Consider the following 13,178-nt stretch of genomic DNA (forward strand, 5'->3'; position numbering starts at 1 on the left):
AATGGGGGGGTCGACTTCTGGCTAATTAGATGAAGCATGTTGACGAGGCGGTTAGAGAGGGGGAGGGGCCACGCTGATGTCATCAGAACAAACCCTGCACAAGTATATGGGGAGAGGCTCCTGGCCAGGGCCGGATACACGGGGCCCCCCGGGCTCCCCAGGGCTGTTTTTTACTCAGATTTGTTTCTTTTTAAAGTCGGAAATATCTTTGTTTGGTTGTTTTTTTAAGGATCCAACAAGTCTTAAAGGTTTGAACTTGAATATTTATAAAGTTTATTTTCAGAATATTTTCTGATAAATTTGGAAAGGCTTAAATAAATTTCTTAGTTTTTGTCAAATTTTAAAACATTTCTGAGATTTTCACACAAATTTGACTTCATGAAGTCAAGAACGTAGATTTTTCTTTTACCCAGAATTACTAACATTGTCGCGCTTCTCGTTTATTTTAGCTCCTCCCCCAAGTAGAACGCTGCCCTGCCCCTGACGTTAGAAACGCCCGTCGTTGCCGTCAGGGGGCTGCAGCGGGTCGGAGGTTTAGAGAAGGTGTGGACCTGAGTGGGCGGGGCTCCCGGGGGGCGGGGCCCCCAGGGGGGTGTTATCAAGGCCGTGAACGGCCCGGATGCTTCCCTCCCGGCCACAGGTCCCAGCTCCGCGCCCCCCCTCCCTCTGTCCGGCGGTCCAAGGTCGGGCCAGATGGCGCGGCCGGTTCACCTTGCCGCTGACCGCAGCCCGGCAAGCGCTGTGGCGCCGAGCAGATGGAGGACAGCAGCGAGCGCCGAGTTCCCGAGACGTGCAGAGATGCAGCAGACGGACCAAAATAAACCGTCTTCCTGCGAGCGGTTTGGGCCAATTAGCAGCCGCCGCGCCGGCGAGCCGCCGCCGCCACGGCTAATCCTCCGACTTCAAAGCCAAATAAATTACACGCTCTTTGAAACGCTTTCATCACCAGGCTGGTTCTGATTTAAACTGAATCATTAGAGCCGGTAACGCCGGACGCTGCTGCACCTGCTGCACCTGCAGCATCTGCTGCACCTGCACCTGCAACACCTGCTGCACCTGCATCTGCACCTGCTGCACCTGTAACACCTGCAGCACCTGCACCTGCTGCACCTGCAACACCTGCTGCACCACCTGCTGCAACTGCATCTGCACCTACTGCACCTGCACCTGCAGCATTTGCAGCATTTGCTGCACCTGCTGCACCTGCTGCACCTGCATCTGCACCTGCACCTGCAACACCTGCTGCACCTGCAACACCTGCAACACAAGCTGCACCTGCAGCATTTGCACCATCTGCTGCACCTGCAAACAAACCCCCTTTTCACCGGATCTACTTTTTTTTATGTAAATGCGGGCAGTCCTCAGGACCCCGATTCATCACCTCCAGATGGTTCCTGGGGGGGTCCAGAGGTTTTCTCCACTGGTTCTGATTCAGTCTCCTTTTTCTCTAAGACCACTGCTGATGTCGTTCCATCTTGGCGTTGTGTTACCCAGCAACCAGCAGGTGACCTCTGCTCCCCCAGAGGTCACCTGCTGGTTGTTGGTGTTGGTGCCTTGCTGCCTCCTGTAGATCCTGAGGAAGCTGGGTGGGGGGTTCATCTTCATCATCAGATCTGTCATCTCGGTAACTGAGGCCGAGTCTCCGGCTCCGCCCCCTCGCCATGGGGAGATGTTTGAGGCCCCGAGGCGTTTTGATTCAGACCGGCGGCTTTTTCCTCCCGTTAGCTTGGGTTCGGTACATCTGGACGCGCCGCCGTCAGACATAATTAAGCAGCTCGTGGTGATGCGGGGAGCCGCCTGTCAGGCCGCTGAGTGAGAGATGAATGAGTCTCTCCGACTGAAGGGCGACGTCGGAGTTTCCGACTGACGGGCGACGCGGCAGGGAAGCCCCCTCCCCCGCACGTGTGCAGACTGGTAACATCAGCTGAGAGTTGGTGATTCAGCTGATCGCTAACAGCTGATCCGGCTGAAGACCAACACTCCGGGACGGTGGATTCCGCTCACTTAACCCCAAGTACACGCTGACTCCGCCCATTTAAACCAAAAATAGACTTTGTTAGCCGTGCTGAAACGTTAGCTGCTAACATGCTAACCTCGTTTGCTAACGAACACCAACGTGGAGCAAACATGCTAACTGGAGCTAACGTTGAGTCCAAGAGGAGTCTGAACCTGGAAACTACCTTGAAACCACCTGGAGCCTACCTGGAAATAGTCTGGAGACAGGGCCGGTTCTAGAAAATGATGACTAGGGCTGCATCTCAGATCAGAGGGGGTGCACATGCCTGGCACGTTATTCAACACTAAATTATGCATTTTCCATAATTTCAAGCGGAATGATATTAGCAAAACAAGAATATTTAAAGTGTATTTCAAATGCTTTATTGCAGCAGTATTGCTGCAGAACAAAGAAAATGCTACATTTAGTCTGGGCTACCTCACCCATCAGACAATCTACACTGCAAAAAATTCAAAATCTTAACAAGAATATTTGTCTTATTTATAGTTAAAATGGCTCATTTTTAGTCAAAAAAAAATGACTTCACCTGTTTCAAGTAGATTTTCACTTAAAATAAGTAGAAAATCTGCCAGTGGAACAAGATTTTTTTGCTTGTAATGAGAAGATAAATCTTGTCCCACTGGCAGATTTTTCTACTTATTTCAAGTGAAAATTTACTTGAAACAGGTGAAAATTGTCAAATAACAAGTTCTTTTTCTGGTAATTACTCTTGTTTTAAGTGTAATGAGATTTTTTGACTAAAAATTAGACATTTTAACTAGAAATAAGACAAATATTCCTGGTAAGAGTTTTTGCAGTGTAGCAACAGAAAATAAAACAGAAAAATAAATAACAAAAATAAATATAACCTGTGTGGTGCAGTCAAGTTGAGATGGAGTCTCTGTCTCATGACCACCGTTGTCTAACTTGCTGGCGTGGTTGTGCTTGAACCACTTCCGTAGCCTACGCTGTACGCTCTGCGTCGATTTAACGCAGAATAAATCAGGCTTAACGCGCGCACTTGTCAGTTTTTTTTTCGTCTTTTCAACTGAGCATGCAAACACATAAACTGAGGGTGCAAACACTGGGTGGGGCACCACCAAACACCAAACACCACCTGATATTCAAGGAGGTCCTTGAACTTGGTCCTTGAACTTTTTACGGCAGGTCGTTACTCGTTTAATGAGAATCAATCAATATTCCAGCTGCTGAGCTGCAGACGATGAATCTGAGACCTGGGTTTTAGCCTCGTGGTGGTTTCAGTTAAAGTCCTTCCAGGACGGCTCCTGGAACTCCAGGATGTTCCAGGTCGGACCTCCGGAGGTCGGCTCAGAGCCGGTAAACGTTTGGAGCGCCTCCCGACCCGGCGAAGCTCCAGGAAGGGAACCGGTTCCGGTTCTGAGAGCCGCTGCCTCCGTTCTGCCGAGCTTCAGGAGGATTCCAGGTTCCGGTCCGGGGAGGATTCAGAAATCCTGCGGCTCTGCGCGGAAACCTTCAAGGCTGCTGCAGGATTTAGCGTGACAGCAGCGATTAGCGGCTTAGCCGCCGACCGCAGCTACCGGATCAGGAGAATCAGACGCTGAACTCTGAAGAGAAAAGTTTCAGCGTTTTGAGAGGAATGTTTCCTGGAGAAGAGTCCGGGTCCAGGGGGGGGCTGGAGGCCCGGGGGGGGCGGTCCACGTCAGGACATCTTTCAAGATTCAGTCTTTATTGTCACATCATATTACTAAGTAACATGGGTAAATATCTTGGCTGTGCAGGCTCATCATTGCAGTTAAAAAAGATAGAGAGAGAAAAGACAAAGTGAATAGTGCATGAATAATCTACATGATACCATAGGTGGAATAAAAAGAAATAGAAAAATAATAGTCTTGGGAGAGACTGCTGCCCCCGCGACCCGGGAACGGATAAGCGGTGGACGAAGGAAGGAAGGAAGGAAGGAAGGAAGGAAGGAAGGAAGGAAGGAAGGAAGGAAGGAAGGAAGGAAGGAAGGAAGGAAGGAAGGAAGGAAGGAAGGAAGGAAGGAAGGAAGGAAGGAAGGAAGGAAGGAAGGAAGGAAGGAAGGAAGGAAGGAAGGAAGGAAGGAAGGAAGGAAGGAAGGAAGGAAGGAAGGAAGGAAGGAAGGAAGGAAGGAAGGAAGGAAGGAAGGAAGGAAGGAAGGAAGGAAGGAAGGAAGGAAGGAAGGATAAAAGGATGGATGGATGGATGGATGGATAATGGATGGATGGATGGATAAAAGGATGGATGATGGATGGATGGATGATGGATGGATGGATGGATGGATGGATAAAAGGATGGATGATGGATGGATGGATGGATAAAAGGATGGATGATGGATGGATGGATGATGGATGGATGGATGGATGGATGATGGATGGATGGATAAAAGGATGGATGATGGATGGATGGCGGATGGATGGATGGATGGATAGATAGATAGTATTGGGCCTAAAAATCTCTATTAACAAGAGACACGTTCAGTCTATTTGCTGACAGATAAAAACTTCAGGAATCTGGTGTTGCTGCTCTTTATGCACCGGTAACGTATCCGGTTGGCTAGTTATTGATCAGTTATTGATCAGATAGTCAGAACCACAAAGATGAGATGATTATTATGATTTTTATCCTGAATTTCAAATTAAGTAAATTGTAGATTTAAATCTTAGTGCCTTTTGATGAAGTCATAGCTCCAGAATCCTCCAGGATGTTTCCAGAATCCTCCAGGAAGTTTCCAGAATCCTCCAGGATGAAAACATCCAGGATGTTTCCAGAATCCTCCAGGATGTTTCCAGAATCCTCCAGGATGTTTCCAGAATCCTCCAGGAAGTTTCCAGAATCCTCCAGGATGAAAACATCCAGGATGTTTCCAGAATCCTCCAGGATGTTTCCAGAATCCTCCAGGATGTTTCCAGAATCCTCCAGGAAGTTTCCAGACTCATCCAGGATGAAAACATCCAGGATGTCTCCAGACTGGTGGGCCGGACCACCTGCCCCCAGGCTGACGGACAGGGGGACGTTACCATGGAAACGGTTAACGCCTCTAAGGACGTATCTCAGGAACGGCTCGACAGATTGGGATGATTGACAGGTCTAAACCTCAGAGCCAATAAGATCAGGAGACACATCTGTGGTTCACACGGGGTCCAGGGGGTTCAGGGGGGTCCAGATTCTGACAGAATCGAACCTCCGGATCCCTGAAAACAAGAACAGACATGTTTGTTCAGGGAAATCAGCTGTTTAAAAGTGGCTGCCCAGGAGCATCATGGGAAATGTAGTCCACATTTCTGCTTGAATTAAACGTTACATTTGGGTTTAAACTCTGATTGTTGAGGTTAAAGAACATGATGTTTCATGAAGCCGTTGAACCTCACACACACACACACACACACGCACACGCACACACACGCACACGCACACGCACACACACACACACACACACACACGGTGGCTGCAGCGTTGCATCACTGATGACTCTCAGTCTCAGGTTTCTCCTCAGCTGTATTTTGGCAGCGTTGTCATGACGATCAGCATATTTGTGTGTGTGTGTCTGTGTGTGTGTGTGTGTGTGTGTGTGTGTGTGTGTGTGTGTGTGTGCATACTGACTTAAGACACAACGTGGGGCCTCCGGGAGGTCGGGAGTCTCGTGAGGACCTTCATGTGCGGAGCGAGACGTGAACCCAGGAGTTTTGTCCAAATCTTTAATCATCTTGACGGATATCTGGGGAGCGTGTGTGTGTGTGTGTGTGTGTGTGTGTGTGTGTGTGTGTGTGTGTGTGTGTGTGTGTGTGTGTGTGTGTGTGTGTGTGTGTGTGTGTGTGTGTGTGTGTGTGTGTGTGTGTGTGTGTGTGTGTGTGTGTGTGAGGGGGGCGTAAACGCCAGGATGGGGTTGGAAATGCTGAGTGATTCAGGTCAGGTTCAGTTAGGGTCACGACGAGTTCAACCTAAACCAAACCAGATAATACAGCTGGGGGGGGTTTATGCCGTTACCTGCACCGAACGTCCTTTCTGAACAGATCCGGTGTTACCTGCCGAGAAATGCTACTTTGTGGTTCTGCGCATGTGCACAGTCGATTTTCAAAGTTTGATTGGCACGTCCATCATTTCTTGCACAAGTAAAATTGATAATATGGGATGTTGAGTATTTGATCCTTCAAAATACACGACCCATGACATGAATTGCATTACACTTTGTGAACATTATACGATAAAGAGAGAAAAAAAAACAATTATATCGCTTTATTTGATATTCATTCAGTCATTTGCCTTTATTTAGCCAGGCAGGTCATTAAGAACATTCTTATTTACAATGACGGCCTGGCAAGCGACAAGGACCACTTGGGGGGAAAAGGACGTGGTTTAGGGAGTAAAACACAGTAAAATTGTAACTTTACAAAGGTAGAAAAACCATTAGGTAGCATTTTTTGGCAAAGCAGCAGAAATTGGCAGAACACCGGGTTGGCCTGGACGGGTGTGTGTGTTACGTCACGGGGGACGGGAGTAAGGGCCCTGGTCGTCATGGAGACCCGCTGGTGCAGGATGTGATGCATGGGGGTCCCGGTGTCCTGGCTGGACCTGAGGTGCTGATGAGGACCCGGGCGAGTCGGACCAAACCAGAACAGGATGTGTGGAGGCCCGGGACACCGATCCAGGACCGGGACGGGCTAGAACCCTCCGGGTCGTCACGGAAACGCCATGAAAGGGCAAAGGTCAGCTCTGCAGCGAGTTCCAGCTGACCCGGGCCTGGACTGTCCCAGATCTGTGGACATGAGCATCGGCTAGCCGGGGGTGTGGTTTTAAGCGGTGGGGGCGTGGCCACGGGGAAGGGGGCGGGGCTCTCTGAAGGGAACAAATGAATCGTTTGAAGGATAAACGGCTTTTGTGCATCGAGTCTGGCGGCCGAGAGGGAGGAGCTAATGTGTTGTGACACCAGACACCAGTGTGTGTGTGTGTGTGTGTGTGTGTGTGTGTGTGTGTGTGTGTGTGTGTGTGTGTGTGTGTGTGTGTGTGTGCCCGTGGGGGGGGGGGGGGGTGCAGATCTGTTCCAGGACTGTTTTAGTGCCTCATCAAATATTTAGTCTGATTGTACACGCTGCTGTAATTGCCATCTTGGCTGGTGAATTATTGATGGTGTGTAGCCACGCCGCGGAGCCCCCCCCACGCACACACACACACACACACACACACACACACACACACACACACACACACACACCCGTGCGCTGAGCCAGGGGCGGATCATGTGACGCTAACGTGCGTGCAGCTGCTCCTGTTTCATTTCCTAACGAGCCTCGTCTCACTTCCTCGCTAATTATTTGAAGAAGGCGCTTCAGCGCCGCCGCCGAGTCAATATTAGCTTCACTCCACCTCCTAATGAGCCCTCCCCCCTCCGCCCCCCCCGGTTCTTCTTCTGCTGCTGCTTTAGCCGCAGCAGCGAGCTCAGATCCTCCACGGTTAGCTTGTTAGCAGCGGGCGGGCGAGGCGTGACGGCACGGCGGGCGATGGTGGCGGGCTACGGCGGGGCGGCGGCGTCTCACCACGATGATCTCGCTGCGAGGGCGGCGGCTTTTAAAAATACTCTGCTGAAATATTGATTTTCTTTTTTCTCCTTCGCGCTAACGTAATAAGTGAGGGTGTGTGTGTGTGTGTGTGTGTGTGTGTGAGTGTGTGTGTGTCAGGGCCTTGTAATCCGAGCCCCACGTAATTGCTTCCCAGAGTGCACTGGGTGTGGTCGGGTTGACATCATGCAGAGTGGTGCCCCGCCCCCTCCCCGCCCCCCTGACGTGAGCTAAATTAGCTCTTGAGCTAATTTACAACGATCATGTGACCCCACGGCCGTTAAAGAGTTGGAACGCCGGCGTTGGCAGTTACAGGGACCGTAACTGAGCAGGTCTGAGGGCCGTGGGGATCCAGCAGGACCCCTGAGGGTCTGGCAGAGCCCCGGGGGCCAGTGGACCCCCTAGTGGTCTGTAGAGGACCTGCAGGTCTGGATCCAGACCCAGATCTGGTCGTCACCGTCTCAGGAATAGTAGATTTTAAAATTTGTAGATCTAGTTGAGCTAAGGACTTCTCTTATAATGTATAAGGCAACACAACAACCTACTTCCTTACTGCATTCAGGAAATGTTTTCACCCAGAGAAGGTCGGTATGAACTCAGGGGAACTTGTATGTTTCATTTTCATTTCATTTATTTATTTATTCAAACAGGTTAAAACAAAAACAAAATAATCAGAATGCATAAAATGTATATACCGAAAAAAAAAACAAAAAAAAAACAAAGAACAACAAAGAAAACCATAAGCAAAACAAAGCAAATTAAAGAGACAAATCTATATGTAAATAAATATTTCCTGTTTGAAAGGGTGTAGGATGAAGTTTCAAAAAACTACTGTTTAAAAAAATAAAGGTAAGGACAAACTTTAGAAGTAGATGTTTCTCTTAAAAGGGTAAACTTGTGGAATAGTCTCTGTGATGAGCTAAAATGTGTAGTTCTATCCGCAAAATTCAAAAAAAAATTTAAACTTAGGGCAATTGATAAATATAAACTATGACCAAGAGCAGCTTCTCCTGTAAATCCTCTTTATCACATGCTTTTGTTGTAATTGATCTCTGTAATACTTTTTATTTTGATTTGTTGTGATGTGATGTATTGTAAAAAAGGGTAGGCATTATATAAGCTACGGCTTCAGTCTACACCTTTTTTGGTTCATTTATTTATATATCCAGCTTTACTGTGGTGCATGTTTTGATTGACTAATGGACCAAAATAAAACTAACTAACTGACTAAGGAACATCAGCCGCTGGTTTCAGTCGTGTTTCAGTCGTGTTGTAAAACCTCATGATTGTTTAGGAGCTTCGGTCTCAACAACGTCGTCTGGAGGTGTGAATCCTCAGCGCCGCTCGCCTCAGCGTCTCCGTGCGTCTTCGCGGGCCGCGGCCTCGTCTCCAGCTGAGCTTTAATTCCATCCGTATCGACCCACTTCAGCTCTCGGAGGACCGGTATCATCTGAACATGATTCTGTTCATCACCATGGAGGCATTAGAGGCTCGGAGCCGCGGCTCGGCTGTCAGTCGATACCACGCACGCTGACACGCACGCTGCCTGCCGTCTCTCCGTAAAGGCTCAGCTCACCCAAATTACTGATACAGAACCAGCAGGACGGGTCGGCGCTGGTGGACCCGCTCTGAGGCGTCTGTCCGGTCCTCCGTCCGGTTTAAGGCGGAACCGGTCCGTTCTTCTGGATAGTTGCTTCAGTTTCAGGTTTTCAGCGTTTTAGTTTTCAGCGTTTTCAATCCAGTTTTCTGTTTTAGTACGCTCATATTTGCTTTCCTCTTTCTCCCTCTGGACAGTTTGCATCAGCTTAAAAAATATAAATATAAATAATAAAGAGAAAAACTTAGTGAGCAAAAATCTGTGTGAATATTGAGGTTTCTTCAGAGGGGTCCAGGCGCCGGGCGCGGCGGCCATGTTTGGAGTTGTTGTGCACAAACATGTTTTGTTGAATGTTCAATTGAAGTTTTCATCCACGTGGGTTTTGGATCATCAGCTCTGGTAACTTATACTTTAATGTACTAATATATTTATTTAGTTGTCACAACAGTCAGGAGAGTTTAGTGGAGCGGATGTTTGGATGTTTGTACGTTAGCTGACAACGGTTCACGTGTTGGGGTCCAAATATTTTACTACTACTATAACTAAATATTATACAACATTATCAAAAGAAAAAAAAACAACCGGATACCCAGATACCTGCCGTATTTGGTTGATTAATTAATTAATTAATGAATTAATTGGTTGTCTGTTCTCACTTCTTACAGAAGAGTATTAGGGCCAGACAGGAGAAAAATAAAAATAATATATACAATACATACAATATAGTACCATTTCGAGAAAAAAGTCAAAATGTTGAGAAAAAAGTCAAAATGTTGAGAAAAAAGTCAATATTTGGTGAATAAAGTCGAAATTTCGACTTTATTCACGAAATTTCGATTTTATTCTTGAAATTGTATTTCAACATTAATCTCGACATTTCAACTTTTTTCTCGACATTTCGACTTTTTTCTCGAAGTGCACAATAAAAGAAAATCTTCCCCTCTAAAATATTTTTTCTCTATACTCTTCCGTAAAATCATCTAAAATCATCACTTAGTAAAATAAATCAAATCAAACTGAAGTGAATTAAATAATTCAGATATCAGAACTGAAAACATCCCACACGTGACACATTCAGGTCCGGTCCTCGATCTCAGTGGTACGCCCCAATTTCAGCAGCGCAGGAGCCAAAAAAAAGGGACATCCCCAAAATGCACAGAAATGTATTTATTTTATATGAAAAAAACAAAACGCTTTGATTTAAAGTTTAAAGTGCTTTAATAGCATTGAACTTGCATGACTGTACAGACAGACAACCATATAGCAACTGAAATAGCCTCCTATGCTGCTGCTTGTTTGTCCACATCAGCCATTACATGTAGAATATAGCTACAGGTGATGGTCGGACAATTAGAATATGGTGTAAAACATTTCAATAATTCAACTTAAAAGGCGAAACTTATACATAACATAGTCTCATTACATGCAAAGAAAGATATGTTAAACATTTATTTGTTATAATTTTGATGATTGAATTGTTTATTGATAATCATCAACATTATAACAAATAAAGGCTTGAAATATCTCACTTTGAATGTAGTGGGAAATAATATATTTGTTTCACCTTTAGTTGAATTTACTACGAATTAAGTTTTTCAATATATTCAAATTTTCCGACCTTCACCTGTAGATTATGACATCAATATATAAGAGCATAATATATGTCCGTATTGGTTCAATACGGAACGCAACTTTTAATTCCAAATTAAGTAAAGATTCCGTATTTTAAGGGATGGGTGGCAACCCTGTCCTGGACTGTCCTCCTCCCCGGAGCTCCCAGCATGCCTTGCAGCAGCTCGGCGGGGTTATCCCCTGGTTAATGTGACATGTCTGTCGGCGACCTTGCCGCTTGTTAACTGCCCGGATTATTATTGTGATAATGTGGCAATTAAAGAGGAAGCGCTCCATCTGAGGGGGTCGGGGGGGCTGGGGGCCGGGCGGGGGGGCCGGGCGGGTGATGGTGGGGAGATGGATGGGCGGAGATTACAGGCAGCGGGAACCCATTAAGGTGGCCATCCATCCGGACCCGTCCTCATTGATACTCCTCGCCCCGATCAATACTCTGCTGCCACGGCAACGTGCCTCAATCGGGGGGCGGGGGGTCTAAACGGGATGCAGGGAAACCCACCCGTCCTCGTTGAGAGGTGTAGTCATTCAAGCACCTCCGGTACATCCAGGACCTTCAGGAATTCCTCCACTGACCACGAGGGCCCAGATCCCACAAGGAGGTCCCGTAGTTGGACTTCTCGTCCGTGACCCCTGCAGGTTTCTGCACCTCATCAGATTCATAGGGATGTGAACCTTTGACTGGCGGACGGCCCGGTAGCTGCCCGTGGCCACGCCCTCTTTAGGGGGCGTGTCCTGTCCTCCTCACAGTCTGGAACCGGGTGGGCGGGCCGATACGGGGAGCGGCTCCGGACTTCCCTGAGTCTCATCAGCTTCTCTCTGTTTTCTGTCTCCAGGTTCTTCCTGAAGTTCTTCCTCAAGTGCAACCAGAACTGTCTTAAGAATGCCGGGAACCCCCGAGACATGAGAAGGTTCCAGGTAAGACCAGAACCCAGAGACATGAGGAGGTTCCAGGTAAAGGCTGGATTATGGTTCTGCGTTAAATCGACACCGAGCGTGCGCCGCAATGAGCTCCCCACGCCGTGCCTGACGCACCTCCCACAAATTGTACCTACGCGTCAAGAGGTTGCAGACCCAACGCAGACCGAGAGGGCTGTGATTGGTTCGCTTGGTAGCAACGCATTTCCGGTTCCGGTTCGTGAAGCAGTCGTGAACTTTCAGCTCTCTTTTCTTCGTGTGTGTGTGATTTTTGTTTTTGTTTTTTGCAACAGTTGTCCTTATCTCTTTGATTCACTGTGACCGGAAAAGTCTGATAAACCTTTCAGGAAAAGAACGCACCCCCCTAGCGGTCGCGGGGGGTACTGCACCGTGGCGAAATTGAGTGACGGAGAAGTCTGAAGGGCTCACGACGGCGTCACGGCAACCTTGTGTGCTCTGCGTTGGTGTAGCGCAGAACCATAATCCAGGCTTAAGACCAGAACCCCTGAGCCATGGGAAGTAAGCCTGATCTGTCTGTCTCCCCCAGGTGGTCGTGTCCACCACGGTCAATGTGGACGGCCACGTCCTGGCGGTGTCCGATAACATGTTCGTGCACAACAACTCCAAACATGGCCGCCGCGCCCGGCGCCTGGACCCCTCCGAAGGTAAGACGCCGCTAACGCCTCTCTTTGCCCGCCAGACTTGAGCTGGTGACCTGAGTGCTCATTAGCCCCGCCCACCAACTGCGGCCTACCGGGAGGGAACGTAGCTACGGTTAGCTGTTAGCTATGCTTTGTTGGTTATTGCGGTTCTGTTGGTCCCGGAGAGACCGGGGTGTTTTTTTTTGGGCCGGATGGCCGAGCCAGGTGTTGGAAGAGGTGTGTGGAGCCTCCGACGGCTCCAGGTCATCGGCCCCCGATGTTGTTGTTATTGTTGTTCTGGCAAGCCGCACCGCTAAGTGAAGGTAACGCTACGGGCAGGGGCGCCGCTAGGGATTTTGGGCCCCATGAAAATAATCTTTTCCGGGCCCCCCAACACAGCGGCGAAATTTGTTGATGCTATTTTACATACAATGCATTTTAATGGTATTTTTGACTATCATTACCATATTTGTGAAAGAAGAGCAACATGACAGTAGGGGAAGAACTGAGCACTCTGAATACAATGGACATACGTTAATTATATAGTATTTCCTACAATATAACTATTTGTAATAGCATAGTCACCAATATGTAAACTTCTCTGATTGGACTGAGAGCGGTCACCCCAGTCTGCTGCACACACCACAGATGTTCCCCTCTGTTTCTACTGCACGTCTTCTATTTAATTTTTAAAAGGGTTTATGCTTTTTAAACCATTAAAATTGTTCAAAATTACTTTTTTCATTCATTTTAATTATTTCCCATAACAGATTCACCTTTGTATTGTTTTGAGACCATAGTAAAAATGTATCATTATTATTATTATTTCAACACACACAGCTGCT

The 13,178-nt window shown here is 47.7% G+C and overlaps 2 protein-coding genes across 4 annotated transcripts in view; both read left to right on the forward strand.

The window, feature by feature from the left end:
- The window catches only part of LOC133446762 (ubiquitin-conjugating enzyme E2 2-like), a 102,298-nt gene that overhangs the window by 78,099 nt on the left and 11,021 nt on the right, over window positions 1-13,178 (forward strand). The gene's annotated exons all lie outside the window — the stretch shown is intronic.
- Window positions 1-13,178, forward strand: part of LOC133446761 (transcription factor COE3-like) — a 103,394-nt gene that overhangs the window by 53,099 nt on the left and 37,117 nt on the right. For all 3 annotated transcript variants that reach the window (XM_061724833.1, XM_061724835.1, XM_061724834.1), the window contains exons 7-8: window positions 11,611-11,692; window positions 12,240-12,357. In XM_061724833.1, the coding sequence (XP_061580817.1) occupies window positions 11,611-11,692; window positions 12,240-12,357 (200 nt within the window). The remainder of the gene's footprint in view (window positions 1-11,610; window positions 11,693-12,239; window positions 12,358-13,178) is intronic.

Source organism: Cololabis saira, chromosome 7 (genome assembly GCF_033807715.1).
Source record: "Cololabis saira isolate AMF1-May2022 chromosome 7, fColSai1.1, whole genome shotgun sequence".
In the NCBI taxonomy this organism is placed as follows: Eukaryota; Metazoa; Chordata; class Actinopteri; order Beloniformes; family Belonidae; genus Cololabis; species Cololabis saira.